The sequence below is a fragment of the Podarcis erhardii genome (assembly GCF_964252035.2).
Source record: "Podarcis erhardii genome assembly, chromosome: 13".
NCBI lineage: Eukaryota > Metazoa > Chordata > Lepidosauria > Squamata > Lacertidae > Podarcis > Podarcis erhardii.
In genome coordinates this window covers 15794024-15813474 of record NC_138502.1, presented here as the reverse complement: position 1 = coordinate 15813474, position 19451 = coordinate 15794024, and the positions used below count along the sequence as shown (strand labels likewise).

The 19451-nt window shown below is 51.9% G+C and overlaps 1 protein-coding gene across 9 annotated transcripts in view; it reads right to left on the bottom strand.

The window, feature by feature from the left end:
* Positions 1-1240: 1240 nt before the first annotated feature.
* The window catches only part of EPN1 (epsin 1), a 32186-nt gene continuing 13975 nt past the window's right edge, over positions 1241-19451 (bottom strand). The window contains exons 4-13 of one of the 9 annotated variants that reach the window (XM_081836624.1): positions 13869-14008; positions 13343-13450; positions 10516-10617; positions 9422-9493; positions 8062-8148; positions 7144-7402; positions 6176-6343; positions 5840-5941; positions 5118-5360; positions 1241-4052 (exon numbers count right to left, since the gene is read on the bottom strand). In XM_081836624.1, the coding sequence (XP_081692750.1) occupies positions 3703-4052; positions 5118-5360; positions 5840-5941; positions 6176-6343; positions 7144-7402; positions 8062-8148; positions 9422-9493; positions 10516-10617; positions 13343-13450; positions 13869-14008 (1631 nt within the window). In that variant the 3' untranslated portion in view covers positions 1241-3702. The remainder of the gene's footprint in view (positions 4053-5117; positions 5361-5839; positions 5942-6175; positions 6344-7143; positions 7403-8061; positions 8149-9421; positions 9494-10515; positions 10618-13342; positions 13451-13868; positions 14009-19451) is intronic. The other 8 variants (XM_081836625.1, XM_081836626.1, XM_081836627.1 and 5 more) reach the window with 8 other exon arrangements.

Here is a 19451-nt window from a genome sequence, read left to right as displayed (position 1 = left end):
AAATACCACCCACCTGACATAGAGTATGAGTTGGTTAAGCCCAGGCTACCACTTCAGTTTGGTTTCATAGGTAGGCCAAGGCCCTTCTCCTAACAGACAGCAAATGAGCATGGCTGAAGCATCTATAGGGCAGCTGAGGAAGACTCCCGGGTTGAGACTGCTAGCCAGGCTGCCAATTGTGGCGAGGGGAAAAGGTGTGGAAAGGGAACAGCCTTTCCTCTAGTTGGGTCCAAAGGGACTTGCTGCCCACACCCAAGGCATCATCCCTTCCCTGGTTACATAAGACACGCTCGGACGTTATTTCAAGCCACTGCCACTTTAAGGTGCCAGTATGAATTGCTCCCACATCACAGGCTGCATAATCATTCAGCCCCCAAGCCCACCTTGCGCCTTAGCGTATGCAGAGGAACCTGATCTGCTAACAGAACCAGCCTGCAGCACAGACAGAGCCATAAATCACTCCCGGAGCAATCCAATGGCCCATTTTGCCTACAACAACCAGTGCTATTTGAACCCAAAGCACCCTCTCAAGGTCCCAAGAAATACTGGGAGGAAAGAGCAAACCCTTGTAAGACTGTGAGCAAGCACATCCAATCTCAAGTCTTTTGTCTGTATACACTTCCAATGCACACTGGACAAAATTAAATCAGCTTTTTCCTGGGGGTGGGTGGGTAGAGTGGGGTTGAAGTCTGGAAGGAGCTTGCCCACTCAGATCTCAGACACCTGGAGGGCCCACATTTGTTACCCCCATCTTAGCCAGTCCTAAGAGTTATTATTGGAAGTCATTGTTCTGCTGCCTAGGTATGACTTACTGGTGTGGGTGGAGGAAGAGGGCGACTTCATGTTCTCATATTCCTGTGGTTCTAATCCTAACTTACCTCGACATTTCCACCTTCAAAGCCCAATGATTTTGTACAAGGGGAGCTCAAAACAAAGGGGTTTGTCATCTCAGGAGAGGCTCAGTCTCGTAGGAATTCACTGCATAGGGAAATGATGGCCTAAGTCAGGGATGGAGACCCTGCCGCCCTCCAGATTTTCTAAGGTGCCATTTCCAGTCGCTCTGAGCCAGCACGGCCAGTAGTGAGAGATGTCTAGAGTTGTAGCCCAGCAACAATCACAGGGAAGGGCAGCACACAGGCTCCACATTCAAGGTTGAAATGATGAACATCACCCTCATCTTCCTCCCACCCGAGCCCAGCTCTGCCCTTCTCCCTCAAAAGCAAACCCAGGGGCCAAAGCCTTTGGGTGCCATAGAAGAATTTCCATTTATTTCATTTCATTAATAGCATTTTTCTGATGCATACCAGGGTAGGCTTGGGGGTCGGGGTGGGGAAGATAACGGAAGGGATGGGGTAGAGCCAAGAGGGGGAGGGTCACATACAGCCACTCTTCCCCACCCCAACCCCTTGACCAATGACACAATGATTCTGCAAATATACTGACTGGTGTCAGGAGAAAATTATCCCCTGGCATGATTGTGGGGGTTTTGGGGGGGCGGGGTGGGGGTGGGGGTGGCGGCAGCAGCAGCAGGGAGATGTAGGATGTCCCACCCACTTTAGAAACACAATTGCAAGAGATTAGGGGTGGCAGAGGGTGGGGGAAGAATGAGGGATTTAGCAGATTGTCCTGGGTGCTAATGAGTAAGCGCCCCCACCCCCTGTAGAATAAAATAATAATCGACAATCACTTACAGCAGCAACACATATACACATACACGCACGCACGCACACAAACACGCACACGCAGCCTCGGACCCTCCCTTTCCCCACAAGCTGTTGGCTCTCAAAGGACCAGAATCAGCCCACCTACCCATCTCCCCCCTCCCTCCCTCCTTCAACGAGTCTTGAAGAACGGTGGGGGCTTCTTCGCTGCGCTGTGCTGTCGGAACGGACGGAGGACTCCGCTGTTTTACAAGTCAAAGATGGCATGTCCTCTCTGGGGTCTCAAGTGGGTCAGCAGTGGGAGCAACACCCCCACCCCCCAAAAAAACCCCACACATGCACACAAAAGAGGAGGTTGCAGCAGGAGGGGGAGAAAAGTAGGTCACGTGTGGAGAGTGGACGGCTCAGACTGCATTTGATCACCCCCTGTGCGAAGAGTGCTGCAAAGTGGGGTCCACGGGTTGTGGGTGTGGCTGCGTGTCCTCTCCTCTCCCCCCCCCGGCTCCCTTTTCAAGCAATGCACACTGTTGGCATAAGAGAAAGAGAGGGAGAGGGAGAATTTCCTCCTCCGCAGGGACGTTGTTGCTTTGTCCACACTCATCATCCAAGTCCTCACCCTGGCCTGCTGCAGTCCAGAAACGGAGAAGGGCGGCTGGGCTTTACAGATCCCCTGCCGTTCCACATCTGGCAGGGGGCCTTTGGCTGTTTCTGGGCTTCCACAAAGCAGGCCAAGAGAGAGAGAGAGACTCAAATTCTGCAATAGTCGTCCCCCCCCTCCCCAGACATGTTGCTGTTGGAAAACGTTTTCTTTTTTTAAGTTTCTCAAGAGTATCGATCCTCCAATGGCTTCCAGGTTCCTTCTTCACAGCAGGCTGTGTTGGCTGTTCCAAGTCCCCGCCCCCGAGGTGTGATGCGCCGATAGGGCTCCACGATCCTTGCAAAACGAAACAAAAATGGTGGCTCCCTTTGGCCCGGGAGTCTGCAGAGGGCAGGCGGCAAAGTGTAGCGGTGGCCTCGTCGCCCTGTGAGGAATGATGGTCCAGCCCCCCTTTCCAGATCCAGCTTTTGGTCTCTGACCGCAGATTAGTGGTATCCCGCCTGGCCCCGGAGACGGAAGAGACAAGTATTCCCAGTGTCTCAACCATTCCCAGGTGTAGTGAAGGGGATTCACTGACGTCACCCCCCTTAGTGGAAAAAAAATAAAGAAGAGGCAGAGAAGGGCTGGTCCCAGCACAGGGCTGGGGCAGGAGGGGATGGAGATGTAACCAAACATCTGGAAGGGAAGTGGGGGAGTGCCTACCAAAATAAAATCATAATTTAAAAGGACAGTGTCCATCTGTCTCTCCCCCCCCCCACTACCCACAAGGAAACTTTGTTTGGAAGGGCCTGGGAGGCAGGTAGAGGCACATGGCCACTTCTCTTCCTCCATCCCTTCTGCAAAAGGGAAGAGAGAGAGAAAGAGAGAGAGAGAGACTTATGAAGGAAGGTGTGGGAGGGGTTGACCAAAATATGATAATCCCCCCTCGCCTTTCAACATGGGAAGGGTTTCTGTGGCCAATACGGGAGAGGGCACAAAGAACAGCAACAACAACCACCTGCCTTTGGAGAAGACCCACGCACACCCCCCTCAACACCCCCCACAACTCTAGATCTGTTGTTGGTTCGTAGTTCCCTCCCCTCAAATGTGACGCTGAAACCTCAACTTGAGATAGAGAAGGGAGCTACCCCTGCAGCCGACAGAGGACAGCAGAAATGGGGTCTCCCAGCTGCCCTGAAGAGCAGCGGGGGGGGGGGGGAGCTCTTCAATTAAGCCCCCAAACCAAAACCAAAAAGAGAAAAAATTAAGTCCACCCTACCCCCAACATGGGGGTGGAGGAGCTCGCAATAAGGACTTAAAGTCTCTTCCCTTCTTTCTCTCTCCCCCCGCCTTCCTGGCTGCTCCGTTTTGTGGGTGGAAACTAAGGCCCCCCCCCTTTGCAAACTGGGAATGTGGGGGGTGACAAGGGGGTGTCATCCCCACAGGGCTAAAAGATCCCCCTGATTATAGCAAGAAGGGGTTGGTGCTGCCCATGGAGGCGGCTGAGGTGCTGCTGGGGACGATGCCAGTGGGCGGCAGGCTCTGAGGGGGTAGGCCCATGGCAGGGAGCCCCATAGTCGGGACAGCGCCCAAAGGCTGCACCCCCACCATGGGGGAAACGGAGGCCAGGGGCATCCCGGGGGCCATGGGGGAGACAGAGACCATAGGAGCTGCGGCAGGGAAGGCAGGGGGTGCCGGCTGAGACAAAGGGAGGACCGGACTGACGCGGAGCTGGTTGAGCGAAAGCGGGGCAGCGGCCGTTGCCTGGAAGGGGTTTGTAGTTGAGGCAGACGCGGCTGGGGCTGGGGCTGAACCTGCAGCAGATGACAGAGGAGAGAGAGAGAAAGGAGGAGGAAGAAAAACAAGTTAAAACTCAACTCTCTGTAGCCCCATAAAACATTATCAAGCTCTGCAGAATCAGGCCCGTAGCCCATCTAGTCCAGCATCCTGTTCTCACAGTGGCCTGAGATTCCCAGAAGCCATTGTGGCTAGCAGCCATTGATAGCCTTGTCTTCCATGAATATCTCTAATCCTCTTTTAAAACCATCCCAGTTGGCGGCCATCACTGCCTTCTGTGGGAGCAAGTGACAGTGTTTAACTACGCACTGAAGCACAGAGAAGTATGTCCTTTTATCTGTCCTGAATCTTCCTGCTCAAGCCCATCCCAGAGGTTACTGCGTATCAACCCTGCTCTGCTTTCACCCACCAGACTCAAGCTCAAGGATGGCCTGGCTTAAAGCAAAGAGGACTCATCTCATTTGCACCTTATAAACAAGGCCGGTAATACTGAACTGACCTGTGGCTCCTACATCCAAATCTACTGCATGAGCCTCCAAGGAGCCAGAAGTTGTGTTTCCCAACCTCCCTGCCCCAAGCTCAAACATCAGGCTGGGAGCAGGACAGGGCAGTACGGAGTAGTAGAGGAGCTTTGCGCATGTTTGTGAAGCAAGTTTCTAGGCCTCATGGCTGTGATGTTATGCATGAAGGTGCTGGGCAGAAGATTTCTGGTGGGTAAGGTGGGGTCTCTGCCTTGCATAACCCCTCATCGCAACAATGAGACTCAATGTGGCGACATTACACAAAATAAGCCGCACAAACCAACTTCATCTGCATATTTCTCCCTGGTTTACCCTGGAAGAGATTTTTAAGCCCATCAAGAGGTCTGCTTTTAATCCTGCTTCAAAACAGCAAGCCCCATAAATAGGGGGCCGGACAAGAGAGTCCTGGCAAGAGCTTCCTGCCCAATGAGATTCATGCAGTTATAAGAAGACATGGTTCTTTTCCTCCCTGTTCTGACTTGCATAACTCAACCAAACAGGAGATATCCTTCTCTCTGCCCTGCTTGAACCCACTGAGTGCCCTGGCCCCAGAGCACTTACCAGGGGCTAAGAAGGGGTTGGAGGCCTTTGCAATGCTAGAGGCAGTAGAAGGCTTGCTGACCAGGGAGTCCAGGTCGACGAGGGCAGCGTTGGGGCCCAGAAATGACTCTGGGGTCTTCCGCGTTGGCTTGGAGATCTCGGGCAGCGACCCGCCCATGGAGGCCATGTCAAAAGTGTTGGGGCTGTCAGTGCCACTGCCGGGTCGGCAAATGGGCACCTCCCCGGCTAAGAGGGACAGCTCACCTGAAGAGAGAGGGAGAGAGAGGTTGGTGGGGCCAGACAGGAAAGAGTGGTGAGAGAAGGGAATGGAAGATGCAGAAGAGCACAGATCAAACATGGAGGGGAAAAACAAAGGCCAGCAGAGATACACCCTTCTGTTTTTGCAACAGTCATAGGCACATGCTCCCAATTCGAATCATGCAAGGTCCGAGAGAAGCCCCGGGATAAAGAAGCCGGAAGAGGGTGGGTGGGGGTGAGAAGGGGAGAAAGAAAGAAAGAGACCCCTCTTCAAAGAACATGCAGGAACAAAACTGGTCCGTGGGATGTCACTTCTGAGCTGAGTTTGGCTGACCCAAGTGAGGGCAGAGGGCAATGCTGGAACCGCTGCCACCCAGTCCCGGGGGTCGAGAGTAAGGAAAGTGGCAGGCAAGAGACAGGGACATGCAGGGCGAAGTGGAGGTGCAGAGGTGAGAAGGCGGAGCCATGCAGGGAGCAGGGCTCACCTGTGCTGCTCCCGGATTTGGGCAGTGCCGGGCGCAGGCTGTCGAAATCAGAGAACTCGTCCCCATCCCCGGGGCTGCCAAACTGCTCAAAGCCTCCGCCAGCTGGAGGGGAGGGACAAGGCAGAAGGGGGGAAGGGGGTGGGCCAGCAGGGTTAACAGGAGAGCAAGGGCGGAAGGGACCTGTTCCCCGCAGACTCACACAATCCTGCGCTGGGGCTCCGTTCCCTGCATCTCGTTCGTGGGGATAAGGCACCCAGGAGCCCCAGTTCCCAGCCGGCCTGACCCAAGCCTCCCTCCGCCAGGCCGAGGGGCTCAGGAGCCCTCGCTGTCCCTCACCTGCTGTGCCGTTCGTGCTGGGCTTGGAAGGGGAGCCACCCCAGGGATCAGAAAACGTGGATGCCGGAGCCCAAGGATCGGGCACTGGTTTCCCTTGGGACGTGGGAGCTGGTCCAGATGACCATGGATCTGTGGGTGGCGCTGCCGTGGTCCCAGAGGAACCTCCACCTGGGGGAAACATCAAGACTTTATCAACGTCTGGGGAAACATCCTGTCGGCTGTGCATCAGGATGGACGTGGATGCGTTTGTGTTACGCCTAGTAATCCCAGGTTGACCCAGACAGAATGGTAATTTAGTTCTCTGTGGCCAGTGGGCAGCCTGCCTGAGATGGTAAGAAAGCTCTGCAACAAGAGATCACTGCATCTTTGCAAAGTTTGAACACACACAGGGAGCTGCTGCCTTATACCGAATCGGACCGCTGGTCTTTCTAGGCCAATGATTGCCTGGCAGTAGGACTCAGGCGGGAGTTGTGTTCCCATCGACTGATAGCTTTAGCTGGGGTGGGGGGTGGCCCAAGGAGGAACCCGGGACCTTCTACGCGCAAAGCAAATGTTCTTACCAGGGAGCCACGGCTCCTCTCTGGCAAATAAAATAACACCACCCATCAAACAGGGTCAAATGATGAATTGCCTACTAGTAAAAAGAAGGAAGAGTCTTGAAAGGAAAATTGCTGCAGAGCCGAAGCACAAGAGTTATTATTTAAATGTATATCCTGCCTGTCTTCCACCACACAGCGGAAGGGGGTAGACAGAGAGCTAGTTGAAGTGGTGTCTCCCACCTTGGAAGGCAGAGAAACCCATAAATGCCCCATAAAATGTATCTTTTTTCCTGGTAGGGGGCAGGAGAGAAATGAGCAAGTGAGGAAGGTCACCTAAGCCCTTTCAGTTAACCTGATTTTAAGCAAAAGGCTTAAAAGCTGCGTCATGTTTATCATATCCTGATCTGTTCCGTCACTTCTTGCTCTTACCTTCAGGTTTCCATGGGTCACTGCTTGCAGCCGGGGCACCTCCCCATGGGTCTGGGGGGGCTGCAGGAGGTGCCGCAGAGGCCCCCCACGGGTCTCCTGTAGGGGCTGCTCCGGTAGCAGATGGTCCCCATGGGTCAGTGGGAGCTGCGGATACAACTGGGGCAGAGCCACCCCAGGGGTCAGCGGGAGCAGGAGGGCCGCCCCAGGGATCTGCAGTGGGAGGGGCGGTGAAGACCTCCGCAAGATCCATGAGGGATGACTGCATGTGGGGCAGGTGGGGAAGGAATGTGGGAGACAGGCAGAGAAACGGGTCAGGGAATTAATCACGTCTCTATTGTCCCATTTGGAAAACAGTGACAACCCCCCCAATACCGCCACGCCCTCCGCTTTATAATACCCCAAGAGCAAGAATGGCATCGTGGTTAGAGTATCAGCCTCGTCTACCTCATAGATTACTATGGGTGAGTAAACACTGTACCCCCATTTTGAGCTCATTGAAAGGAAAGGTGGGGTATATCTCCATCTCAAAGGAATAAATAGTGCAGGTCAGTGGTTAGAGTGCCAGATTAGGCCCAGGGAGGTCAAGGTTCAAATCTCCACTCAGTCCCTGGGTGGTCCTGGACTAGTCTCTCTCTCTCTCTCTCTCTCAGCCTAGCAAAAAGGGAAATCTACATACATGGGAGGAGAAAATGGACAACTGTCACATGGTTACTACCCAGAGCACCTCCTTGGCAGGAAAAAATAAAAATAGAAGTTTCAGATGGACATTAAAGTGCTGCCTTGCAGGATCGAACCAAGGCCTGTGTACCTGGCAATCCTGCCTCCAACAATGGCCCCCCTTACTATTCTCCTCTCCCCTCCCTGCCCCAGGTACCCATCCAGAGCCACCTGCCCGGACCCTGCCTGCTCCACCCTCACCTCCTCCTTGGCAGGCACCGTCTCCTTTTTGCTCTCCTCAATGGCCATCTGGAGTCGTAGGTCATCCCCACGCCGGATCCGCTCTTCCTGCAAGGGGATTGTGGGAGGGACAAGAGGGCATCAACAGCGGTCGTGGGCCAGGGGCAAAGCAGATCACTCACCTTCAGGAGAGGCAGGCAGCGCGGAGGTTTCATGGCCCAGCCTTTGCCCAGCCTGGTGCCCGCCTGGCACTTAGGGCCAAAGCCGCCCTCCCTAGCTAGGAAGGGTTATGCTGGCTGGGGCTGATGGTTTTGGTGCAGGGCAACAGGATGGGCGAGGGCCTGCTGCAGGCCGTGTGCCAGATGATGCTTCAAGCAGCCGCCACTATGATTCTGTCCAACTCAAGAGGGCAATCCGGAGAGCCGAGGAAGGAGCCAAGGGCTGCCCAGCTCCTCCCACCCCCACCCCTTCATGGGAGCCCTGATTCGTTCCCCCCTGCAACCCCCCTTGAAAATGCAGGTGCCCAAGCGAACAGACCTCTTCTACATTTGCCTCCCTTCTAGGCATTCTGGCTCCAAGACCACCCGCCCCCCGCCCCCCCAATGCTGAAGTGCCTTGGCCTTTCTGTTCTGGCATTTCCCCTTAACTTCTCCCTTCCTTCGCTGGTTGAAGCTAGTAAGCTCCACTCGCAAAGGGAGAAAGCGGAAGTCTTCCTCTCTCCTTACCCTCAAGCTCTAACCAGGCCTTTGCCAACCTGGTGTTTTGGACTACAACTCCCATCTGCCCTGGCCGGCCCGGTTGGGGCTGATGGGAGTTGTAGTCTGAAACATCTCAGGGCTCCAGCTTGGCAAAGCTGCTCCAATCTGTTAACTACCACCTTCCTCATCCTCCGCTAAATATCCACCCACCCCAAAACTCCCTTACTCCAAGGGATGGCCTCCCCTTTCCAGCCAGCACTCCTGGCCCCCAATTCCTCATGGCTCAGGAAGCTCCTCCTCCTGCCCATTGCCTCCGTTCTGCAGAAGACGCACGCAAGACCCGCCTCAGCAGGCGCCAGCGACCCATCGCCTCTCGAAGCAGCAGGACACGCGGACTGACCTGTCCTACCTTCCGGGCCTCCCTGGGAAGGGGAAAGGCACCTCGGGAAATCTTGACTCTACACAGCGGGACAATTAAAGAGGTCTAAAAGTGAAAAATGGAGACACGGCACCCCTGTTGCCATCGCTCTGCTTCGGGACGTGGAGAGAGAGAGAGAACGCTGAGTTAGTGGGGAAAGTGTGAGGCTGGGGCCTGCTCTGGGGCCGGGGGCGGAAAGTGGTTTAGTTGATTATTTCGAGAGGAGGAGCTGCTGCGGGTGGGGGGCAGGAGGTGTGCGTCTAACCTTGTCGTGTTCCTCTTTGCTCAAGCTAAGGGCTAGCTGGAGCTGTAGGTCCTCGTCGGCCACTGCAGGGGGCTGGGGGGGAAGAAACACAACGTAAGAGGCATGGAATGGAGCTCGACACAGCGGAGGGGCGGAGGGAGGGGCGGAAGGAAGGAAGGAAGGAGAAGGTGGGCGGACTGCAGGCACCTCCATTGCACACAACCCAATATCGCCACGTTCTGTGGCAAACGCCCATTCGATTAGCGGTCCCCTTACCACCCGGATTCTCAGCTCTCTCCATCCATTGTGCTTCCCCTCTGCTCGGCTAAAGTATCCTTCAGTGTGGATGGGGGAACTACCTTCCCTCCCAGGGACACTTGTGCTCTTTGGGGAAGCCCTTGAACCACAGCCCCTTAAACACTCCAATTCCCCCAAGTTGTCTACGCAAGCTGCGTTCACGTGAACAAAAGCAAGCTGCTTGAGGGGTGTGATCTAGGAGAGATTCAAGGAGGAGCAAGCTTCACGAGATTGTGAAGAGGCCAATCCCAGAATCTTTCTCCCCGATCGCACTTTAAGAAATCCCTGGCAAGACGTAGAAATCGCAGAAAGCTAATACGGTTTAGCAGCTACAGGGCAAAGCTTCAACGTGAGAATCTGGGTTCAAATCCCACAGAAGCCTTGGTGCCGTCTGTTTAGCCTTCCTTACAGGGGTGCTGTCAGGGTAAAGGTGGCACCGGGGATCCCTGGAAAAGCAGGATACAGAGGTGACGTTGATCCCCGCTCTTCCCACACGCTAGGAGAAACTGCCTTCTAGAGAAGCAGACATGCTCTATGGCAAGAAGAAAGGCACTTCCTTCTGGATTTACAAGTGGATAACCTGTGACTCCAGATGTTGGACTACAACTCCCATCAGCCCTGGCCAGCAGCCATGCTGCTTGGGGGCTGATGGGAACTGGAGTCCAGCAAGACATATAGAGGGTCGCAGGTTCAGTGCCCCGTCACATAGGAAGCTGCCTCCTATAGAGTCAGACCACTGGTCTACCTAGCTGTGCATTTTCTACACTGACTGGCAGCATCTCTCCGGGGCTTCAGGCAGGAGTTTTGCCTCATCCTACCTGGAGATGCCAGGGATTGAACCTGGAACCTTCTGCATGCAAAGCAGGTGCTCTGCCACTGAGCTTCAGCCCTTCATGCTGAAGGACATGCGACTCCCCAAACTATTTCAGACAGAAAGGGGGGGGGAGGAAAGGAAGAGTCGTTTGTGCCAAGGCTGGACATCTCTGGTGTAGAAACAGGCACCTCCCCCCACCCCTCAAAATAAATAAATATTTCTAGCTCAGTTCCCTGGATAGTAAAGTTAAATTGTTGTGGGTCTTTCTGTCTCTCCCCCCCCCCCCTTTCGGCCTTCTGTTTTGAAAACAACAAGGGTAAAGTGGAAGGAAATGCGGCATGAAGGAGGAGGAGGAAGAGGAGGGAAGTGGAAGTAAGGTGGCAAAAATAAGGAGCCAAAATTAAACGGACAAAGGTTGGGATGGGGGAAGCAAACACAATCACCCCCCACTTGGGAGGAGCCACAGAAAAGGAAAGGAGGCGACAAAAAAAAAGCAGGACTTAGGGTCTGATTGGCCGTGGCGTGTGTTGAGTGGCAGGTCTGGGCACAGCCAATGGGAGCTGCACGGCTTATGTCCAACCTAGTGCCCCCCTCCAGAGGCTCTGGACTACAGTTCCCATCAGCCCCTGGAGGGCAGTTGCCAAAAGCTTCTGGAGGGCGACAGGTTGGGACAAAAGGCTGCTAGAATCACAGAAGTTCTGTGGGCAGGGAACTGGTGGGTGTCTGGATGGGAGACAGCTTCCTCCTCCATCCTCTCACTCAAAGGAAGAGCAGGCCCAAGTAGCATTGATAATAATAATTATAATGGATAGAGTGTGGGGCTAAAGAAAGAACCTCAAGCGCCAAGACTGATGGCTCAAGAGCTATTTGTGTTGTTCCGCTGAGAAAGACCAGCAGGCAAACCTGAACAAGGCGGCAGCCCACACGATCCTGGGTGGCTGGAGGTGGGGTGGGGGGCAGCGCTGCTAAGGAGACTGGTGCTGCGGGAGAGGTTAACATACAACAGAAAAAAGGTAGGCAAAACCTGGTGTCTTTGAGGGGGCAGGATCAATTCGTGTGGACCCTGTGCGACAGAGAACGGAAGCATTCCCGATCTCCCCCAGCCAGGAGGGAGAGCTCGTCACCGCAGGGGGGGCTCTGTGCGAAAATCTGGATGAAAAATCTCAATCAAAAAGCCATTTCCTGCCGGGGAACGTCGGTTCAAACACATCTGTGCCTCGCTTTTGTCTCTTCCCCCCATTCCTCTCAAACCACAAGTAGTACTGAGGAAAACAAACAAATGAATAAACAGACCCACAGCTACCCTGAAACCTTTTAACATTTCTACCCAGGATGCACTGCGGCGCAAGATGGCAGCTAGCAGACCGGCCCGCTACCCATCAGCCTCTGCTCCCAACGTGGGCCAGTGGAGCGTGTGGCCAGCAACTCTAGTCTTCCGTTCCCCCAAGGGGGACTGACTTCATTACCAAAATGCTTACGGAAAAGCTCAGCCGCCCACAAGGCTCTGCTAGCAGCGTCTGCCCAGAGGGGGTCACACACTAGAAACAAAGCTGGACAAGTCAATCTGTTCATTGAGTCAGCATAAATCTCATGTCCTCCCTTCCCCCACCTTCCTGGTCAGCAGTTATTGTTTTTTTTTTAAAAAAAAAAACAACAACCAAATGAACAGGGGGCATTATTTTTTAAATAGAGCAAGAGCTGGAAGGTCCAGAAGGGCTGACATTGGCCAATAGCTGAATCAGCTCTGCCCACCAATTTACAACGCCACCAAAAAATATTCATTTACGGAGGAGGCATGAACTTCATGCCCTTCTGGGCCGAAATTTTAAGTATTTGATTGGGGGGGCGGGGGGATTGCACAGATTCAGCAGTCTGATTTGGTAAAACCAATTTATGCAACTACTACAAAAGTAACCATCTTTTAACTATCGGGGTGGCTGGTCAGGAGGGTCTGGGCCTGCTGGGCCGAAATGGATCTTTGCCCCAGGACTAATGGGATGTATTTCTATGAATTCTATACATTTTACATGGTGCTCCAAATCTCCCTGCCGCTTTCTAATTAGTGAACCTTTTTTGGTGCAGGGTGGTGAGCCATGGTGAATCTTGCAACGTGTGTGTTTTAAGTTATCAGGATCCTCCTTTTGGACTTTGTTCACTCTCTCATAAGCCAAGACACAGGCAAAAGCTTCTTTAGCCCTCTCACTGAGTGCATCATTTTATCTGAAGATTTTTTTTTAAGGCTGCTGCTCAATAAAAATATTTTCAGGCCAGTATACATAGAAAAGACAAACATTAATGCCAAGCAGAATAGATAACAAAACAATGAGGCTTCCTTTTTAATGGCCAATAAAAGCAGTACTATGAGGCACTTGGTAGGTAAGCAGCCCTGGGGACAACACTGTCTATAAATGAGGCCACCCCTGAAAAGGCCCCGTCACACTTTAAATCATGGCAGACCCCAGGGGAGGATCTCCAAAGGTGATCTTGGTAGATGGACTGGGGAACATTCAGGCTCCTAGGCCTCTGGCTTTCTGGACTGTCTTACAAGCTCCTCCCAGTAAGGTCAGTAATCAGGAACAATGGGAATATCTGAAGGGCCTCCAGTTGGCCTCAGTGGCCACTGAGGCTGAGAAAGAGGCGGCGAAAGAATCCTTTGCTTCTGTCTCAGCTTGGGAGAAAGCATACAAGGTGAAGAATAGTGTGGAGGAGAGCCTTTGGGATCATGCTATCTGGTGTGGAGGTCAAATCCACCTCCCGCCTCCTTATCATTATCCTGTGCAAATATAGTTGGTATCACCACTAAGTGTGTCAAAGGGGGGGGGGATAAAAACCTGAGATGATCCACTTCCTTTCCTCTCACGAGCACCACAGATTGGCTCTTCCCTCCCTTCAACATGATTACCATGTTTGTTCCCCAAATTGCAGGGCGGTGAGGGGGGCTGCAGAAATATCAATGGGTAAGTGTGAGAGAGGTCAACAGGCTTGCCCCTGTTATTCCCATTGGTAATCATGGTGGGAAGGGGGAGCTGAATAAGGCTCAATTTCTGAATACAAGGGACATGCTCAGGAAGCAGATTAGCAGGCCAGCACCTCCATGGACTGCCCGCTTCTGAGCCAGAACCAGCTGGATCTGAGGGAAAGGCTTTTCCTCTAGGAAAGTGCCAAATTAAAAGAGCTTGTAGCTCTGCTTTCCTAGTCAGCTTTTATTATTTGCCTGCAGGAGAAGCCTTGAGAACACAACAGTAGATCCCCTCATCTGGGGGAGCAGGGCGTACCCACATCTCTCTCCAAACGTCCACAACCCCCACCATCCCTTCCCTCCCCGCCCATCCAAAGAGTCGCCAGTGACAGATTTACCTTGGCGCTTACCTGCTCCGCTTCCTCTTTGCTCATGGCCAGCGCCAGCTGTAACTGCAGCTCCTCTTCCCCGCTGCTCTGGGGCCAAGCCTGCTCCGCTTCCACTGGGGCATTTGCCAAAGATGAGGAAGCTGAAGAAGCTGAGAAACAAGAAAGCGGGTGGGAAAGGAAAGGGTTAATACTACCAAGGTGGACAAGGTGTCCAAGGTGGACACAGCAGGCAGGAGAGTGCTATGGGGAGGTAGCATCACTGGAGAGAGCAAAAAGCAAACCATGGTGTAGTGGTTTTCAGAGGTTTTATTTACAATAAAGCAGTATATAATTTTTGTTAATACCTGTAAAAAAATAAAAACAGCAGAAGGGCAGGCAAACTGGAATCTACCTTATAGATCTCTGGGTTATTTGCAGTAGATCAGCATGGGTTCAGACTTTCAATAGTTAAACAATAGCAATGTTAAAAACACACACAACTGAATACCTTTTCCCATGACTGCCCTTGCGCAGCCTCAGTGTAAAACAGGACTATCAAGACTATGCTTTTCTGCAAATCAGTGTTAAACTTTTGTGTTCCTGCTCTATGGTAACTCAGGTGTAGATCTGTATTCGTAACACACACAGGTTACCCCAGTATGGGGTTTAGTGGGTAACTGACTCCATCCCCTCCCAACCCACCACTCTGAATTTGGCTCCAGCTGCAAAGCACACAATGAATGCCACAGGTTTGCCCTCCCCTACACAGCAGTGGACTAGGACTTGACTAGACCCAGCTGCCAATCTCTGCTCAGCCAGAGAATGTACAAATGGACAAGCCATAGCTTGGAGAAGGGCACGCAATTAAAACAGCGAGAAGGGTTTCCACACTGTTCAGCTCTAACACCAGGGAAGCCTTGAAGTCACGGCTGAAGCATTTCCAAATCCCAGGAAGCTGCCACATCATAGGACGGACTGAAATCCTATACGAAATCCTTAGCTGCTCAGGGGCCTGAAATTTTACTAATTCTCCACGGCAAAAAGTGACCCACTACAGAAAAAGTGGGTGTGCAGTTAACTGGCGGCTGGTTATGTTTCTCTGCCCCACAATCTCTCCAGGCCCCTTGTATTCTGGGCTCTGATGGTTCTGTGTGCTCAGTGGATTCCTGAGCAGCTAGCACTAACTTTGGCCTACTTAGAGTATGAACATATTTTATTTTTCCAGGCTGGGAGCTGTCCCTTGCAACTTTGTCAAACACCATGCAGAGTGTAATAATAAAAAAGCAATCCTTTTTAACTTTATCATCTGCTCTGAGCCAACGGGATAAACCGCGATCAGTTTTAGAAATTTGCAGAAATTGTGGGGAAGCAGGTGGACATTTCCCCTAACCACTAGTAGGAGGCACACCTGACTGCAGCATGAGGTTCACATTTGATACATGTCAGCAATTAGCATGGGCAGGAGAGGGGTGGGGAAATAAGGACCCTGGTTCAGCTAATAGCACATGGATGGAACAGCCGCCACACCGTGGAAGATCCAGCCCCAGTCTCTGGCCGAACCTTGGCAGAGATGGCTGGGGGTGGTGACAGAGCAGAGAGAGGAAAATGGCCCAGCCGCTGTGCCATGACCTGAATAGAAGTCTACCCCACCCCCTAGACAGCCTGGCACCAACTGCCATCCCTCATTAGCGCAGGGATGCAGGCGACCGCACAAAGCAGTGTCATGGAGGTGGGATTCCGGCCATGGCTGAGATGGAGGTGGCCGAGGGAGGAAAGGGAGAGCAGTGGCTTTCCCTGCTATAGTCAAGGTCATTACAGTTTTCCTCCATTATCGCCACCGCCACCACCACTTTCTCCTCAAGGGAACAAGTTCTGCCAGCCTGGTACATGGATCTACCCTCAAAAGAGGAACTTGCCTGCCAGATGATTCACTAATCTTTCTCTGTGGGCATGTTTTCCCTGTCAGAGGGAAACCCGGCAGGGAACTGTTGAGTGAGTCTCTCTCTCTCTCTCTCTCTCTCTCTCTCTCTCTCTCACACACACACACACACACACACACACAAGCCCAGCCGAAATACATACGACAGCACTAGACCAAATCCCTCTCGCAAACGGGAGGCTGCAAGCTTTTGAGCTCTGTGTCAGCTAATGGGAAAGTTATTTTGCCCACCGGGAAAAGGTTTTGTGTAACCGACGCTTGCGTGCTCTTCAGATAACACAAGTCTGTCAAAATGTAGAGGGCATATTTGGAGAGCTTGGTCTCTCCCAAATCTCATCCTTGACAAGAAAGAAAGAAAGAAAGAAAGAAAGAAAGAAAGAAAGAAAGAAAGAAAGAAAGAAAGAAAGAAAGAAAGAGGTGGATTGGAATGGAAAGGAGCAAAAATGTAATTATCTCCGATGAACTAAGGGGAGTCATTGGCACATTTTAGCCTTGCTCGGGAACAAGTCCCGTCTGTTCAGTGGAGAAATGAGATACTTATTCCCAAATTTGACTGAGCTGCCACTTACTGGCTTTCTGGAGCCACACTGAGGAGTTTTGTGGGCCTAGGGAAGGGCTTAGTAAACACCAAATATGTGGCTTCCTAGGCCTCTAAGCAGACTCATACAGGCCCTGCAGTTGCCTAGGAACCACATAATGTTCATCATCTATGTTGGGCCCATCAAAATGGCAGACTGTGGATGAGGGTGCAATTGAGGGGGGAAGAATAGTATATAAAGAGATGGGAAACAATGTGTTAATTTGGGAAACGGTAAAGGGTGATAAAAGAGCAGAAGTTGGGCTGTCAAGGTGTGGACTTTTAGGGATTTCCTCAACCTGGAACTATCCAGAGTGCTTATGTGCCCTTTTGGAACCTGTCTGGCTATTCCAATTAACAACTTAAGGGGGGGGATCACTGTGGCTTTATTATATGAGCCCAAAGAAAGAGATGGTAGGCTAAAGAGTCAGTTCTCCGCAAGACCAAAGGAGAACACTTCTTGTAGGGCTGGGCTTAAAGCTCCACTGATATGACACACCCAGCATGAAAGCAGGTTCTGAATCAAGAGTTAGGATAACTAAAAGGCAAAGAGCTCAATTAATTTGCAGTTGTTTCTTAATGTCTTCCAAGCCACGTGGAAGGCTCCAGCAACTACCCTTTTGAGAAACAGTTTTTGGCTCCATCCAAGCTTCAGTCCACACACTTTGTCCTCCAAAGAGAGGCCAGCTAATGAGGAAGCCTCAGGCCTAAACCGCCAATGCTGCCGGTACTAGGGACAGGCTGGGGTGGGAAGAAGAGGAAGAGAAAAATGGAACTTCTAATCTGCAACAGCAGCAGAATTCAGAACAAGCCAGATCAAGGAATCAAGAAGCAGCCTTAGAACAGATCAGGCTATTTGTCCATCTAGCCCACAGTATTGTGTTGGGAACCGATGGCCTTCCACCTGTGACTGAACGCTGACTCCCATCTGGCTTGGCCATTGGCCAGGCTTGCTGGGGCTGATGGGATTTATCATTTAGCCACAATTGGAGGGCCAAAAGTTCCCCCATACCTATTCTACTCTGACTGGCAATAGCTCCCGAGCATCTCAGGCAGAACGAGGTCCCTCTCAGCACCTGATATACAACTCGTTTAAGTAAGATACGCCAGGAGTTGAACCCAAGACTTTCTGTATACAAAGCACACGCTTGACCACTGAGATATGGCCTCTTCTCTTACTCCAAAATCAGAACTTGGGGTCACCCAATATACCTGACTGAAGTGGTGGTGGGAGCTATTTTTAAATAAAAAATGCTCTCTACTATCTCTTCTAGTTAGGCTCTGCCCACTCTCTGCTTTTCTCACCAGGATAACCTGCCTTGTTCCAGGTCCTCCTGTCCTATCCCAGCCCAAAATCACCGCAGGAATCCTGATACATCCAAGAGTGAGAGGCCCATGCTCAGGACTGCCGTAGGCTGAGTGGAACTGCTGCTGCTGCTTTTTATTTATCTGCAGTTGTGATTTTATAGTTTTAAAGTCTATAGTCCACTTTAGAAGCGACTGTATTCAGGAATTTATTGTATAGTATTTCAATCAATGGGCTTAGGAATGAGATCAGGTGGTCTGTGTGATTGAAGCATTGGATTTTGGGTGTTCACCAGAAGAATAAATAGCAGCAGACTGGCTCTCTGCACGTCGAGGGTGGGGGTGTTTTTAAGTGGGAATACGGATAAGGGGTAAATGATAAGCTCATTCAGTATGGGCTGTAGCCCTTTTAGCAGACTGGAAGACAGAAATTCCCCCTGCCTCTTGCTTATTACATGCCTCTAATGTTTAACCAATTCCTCATAATTCTGCTGAGCAGTTTAGAATAGGAAGCAAAAGCTACTCCCATTTCCTTATCTCATTCTGCCCTGCCAGGCACTTTGCAAACAACAGAGTTGGAATTTGATCTGGGGGTTATCAAAATGGAAAGGGGGCACTGACAGATCACAGAGGCCTGTAACTTAGCCTCTGAGCCTGGCGACCCGCCAAGTTCAAGAGGGAGGGGAATGTGGTTCTGTAGAGCCAGAGCCACATTTTATCAGGGATGAGCCGCTGTCTCTGACTTTTCAGCAGGTAACATTGCAGGAGAACCAACAGGGAACAACATAGGGATGGGCCCCAAAGACCTTCCCAGGACAACTTCAAGGAACAACCCAAGAGAGGAACATGTGGTTGTTCTTCTATCCAGTATCCTCACAGAAGGGTCTTTTGTACACCATCTTCTAATCTCTCCAGCCTCCTTCCCCAAGCTGCTGCTCTCCAGACAGTTTTGGACTGCAGCCGCTGTCAGTCCTAGCCAGCAAAGCTGTGAGCACAAGGTTGGAGAAGGCTACTCCATGGGAACAACCCACTATTTTGCTAAGGGAGGCTATATTTTCCACCATAAGTGGTCTGGTGGCCAGAAGAATCCAGCTTCCTGTTCCTGTCCAGACTGTCGAGCTCTGCAATAAAAATATTATATCCACATCACACTTTCCTCCCATGAGGAAAGTCCAGTGGCATGCCTAAAACTCCCAGACAATTACTGACCAGGCCTGAACCTGCTTAGCTTTACAGCTGCGTCATATGGCTCAGATGATGTCCTGGTCTGGTATGACCTAGCACTAAAGAGTTTTCCAGCTACAGAAAGCACCAACACCAGACATCCCCAAACTTGGCCCTCCAGATGTTTGGGGACTACAGTTCCCATCATCCCTGACCACTGGTCCTTTTAGCTAGGGATGATGGGAGTTGTAGTCCCAAAATATCTGGAGAGCCGAGTTTGGGGGTGCCTGACCTACACAGAAGGTGAGAACTTATTTCAGTACAGAGGAAGAAGGCCTGGGGAACTATCGTTCTTCATTAGAACATAAGAAATGCTCTGCTGGATCAGACCAATGGCCCATCTAGTCCAGCATCCTGTTCTCACAGTGGCCAATTCAGATGCCTGTGGGAAGCATGCAAGCAGGACCTGAGCATAACGGCAACTCTCCCTGCCTGCAGTTTCCTGCAACTGGTATTCAGAGGCATATCAGTACCTTCCTCAAGGACTCACCTCAAGGTGCTAACTAGCAGTGGACCTTTGGTCTTCCCAGCCTGAGCAGGTGGTGGCAAGAGAACAGCGCAAGCACAA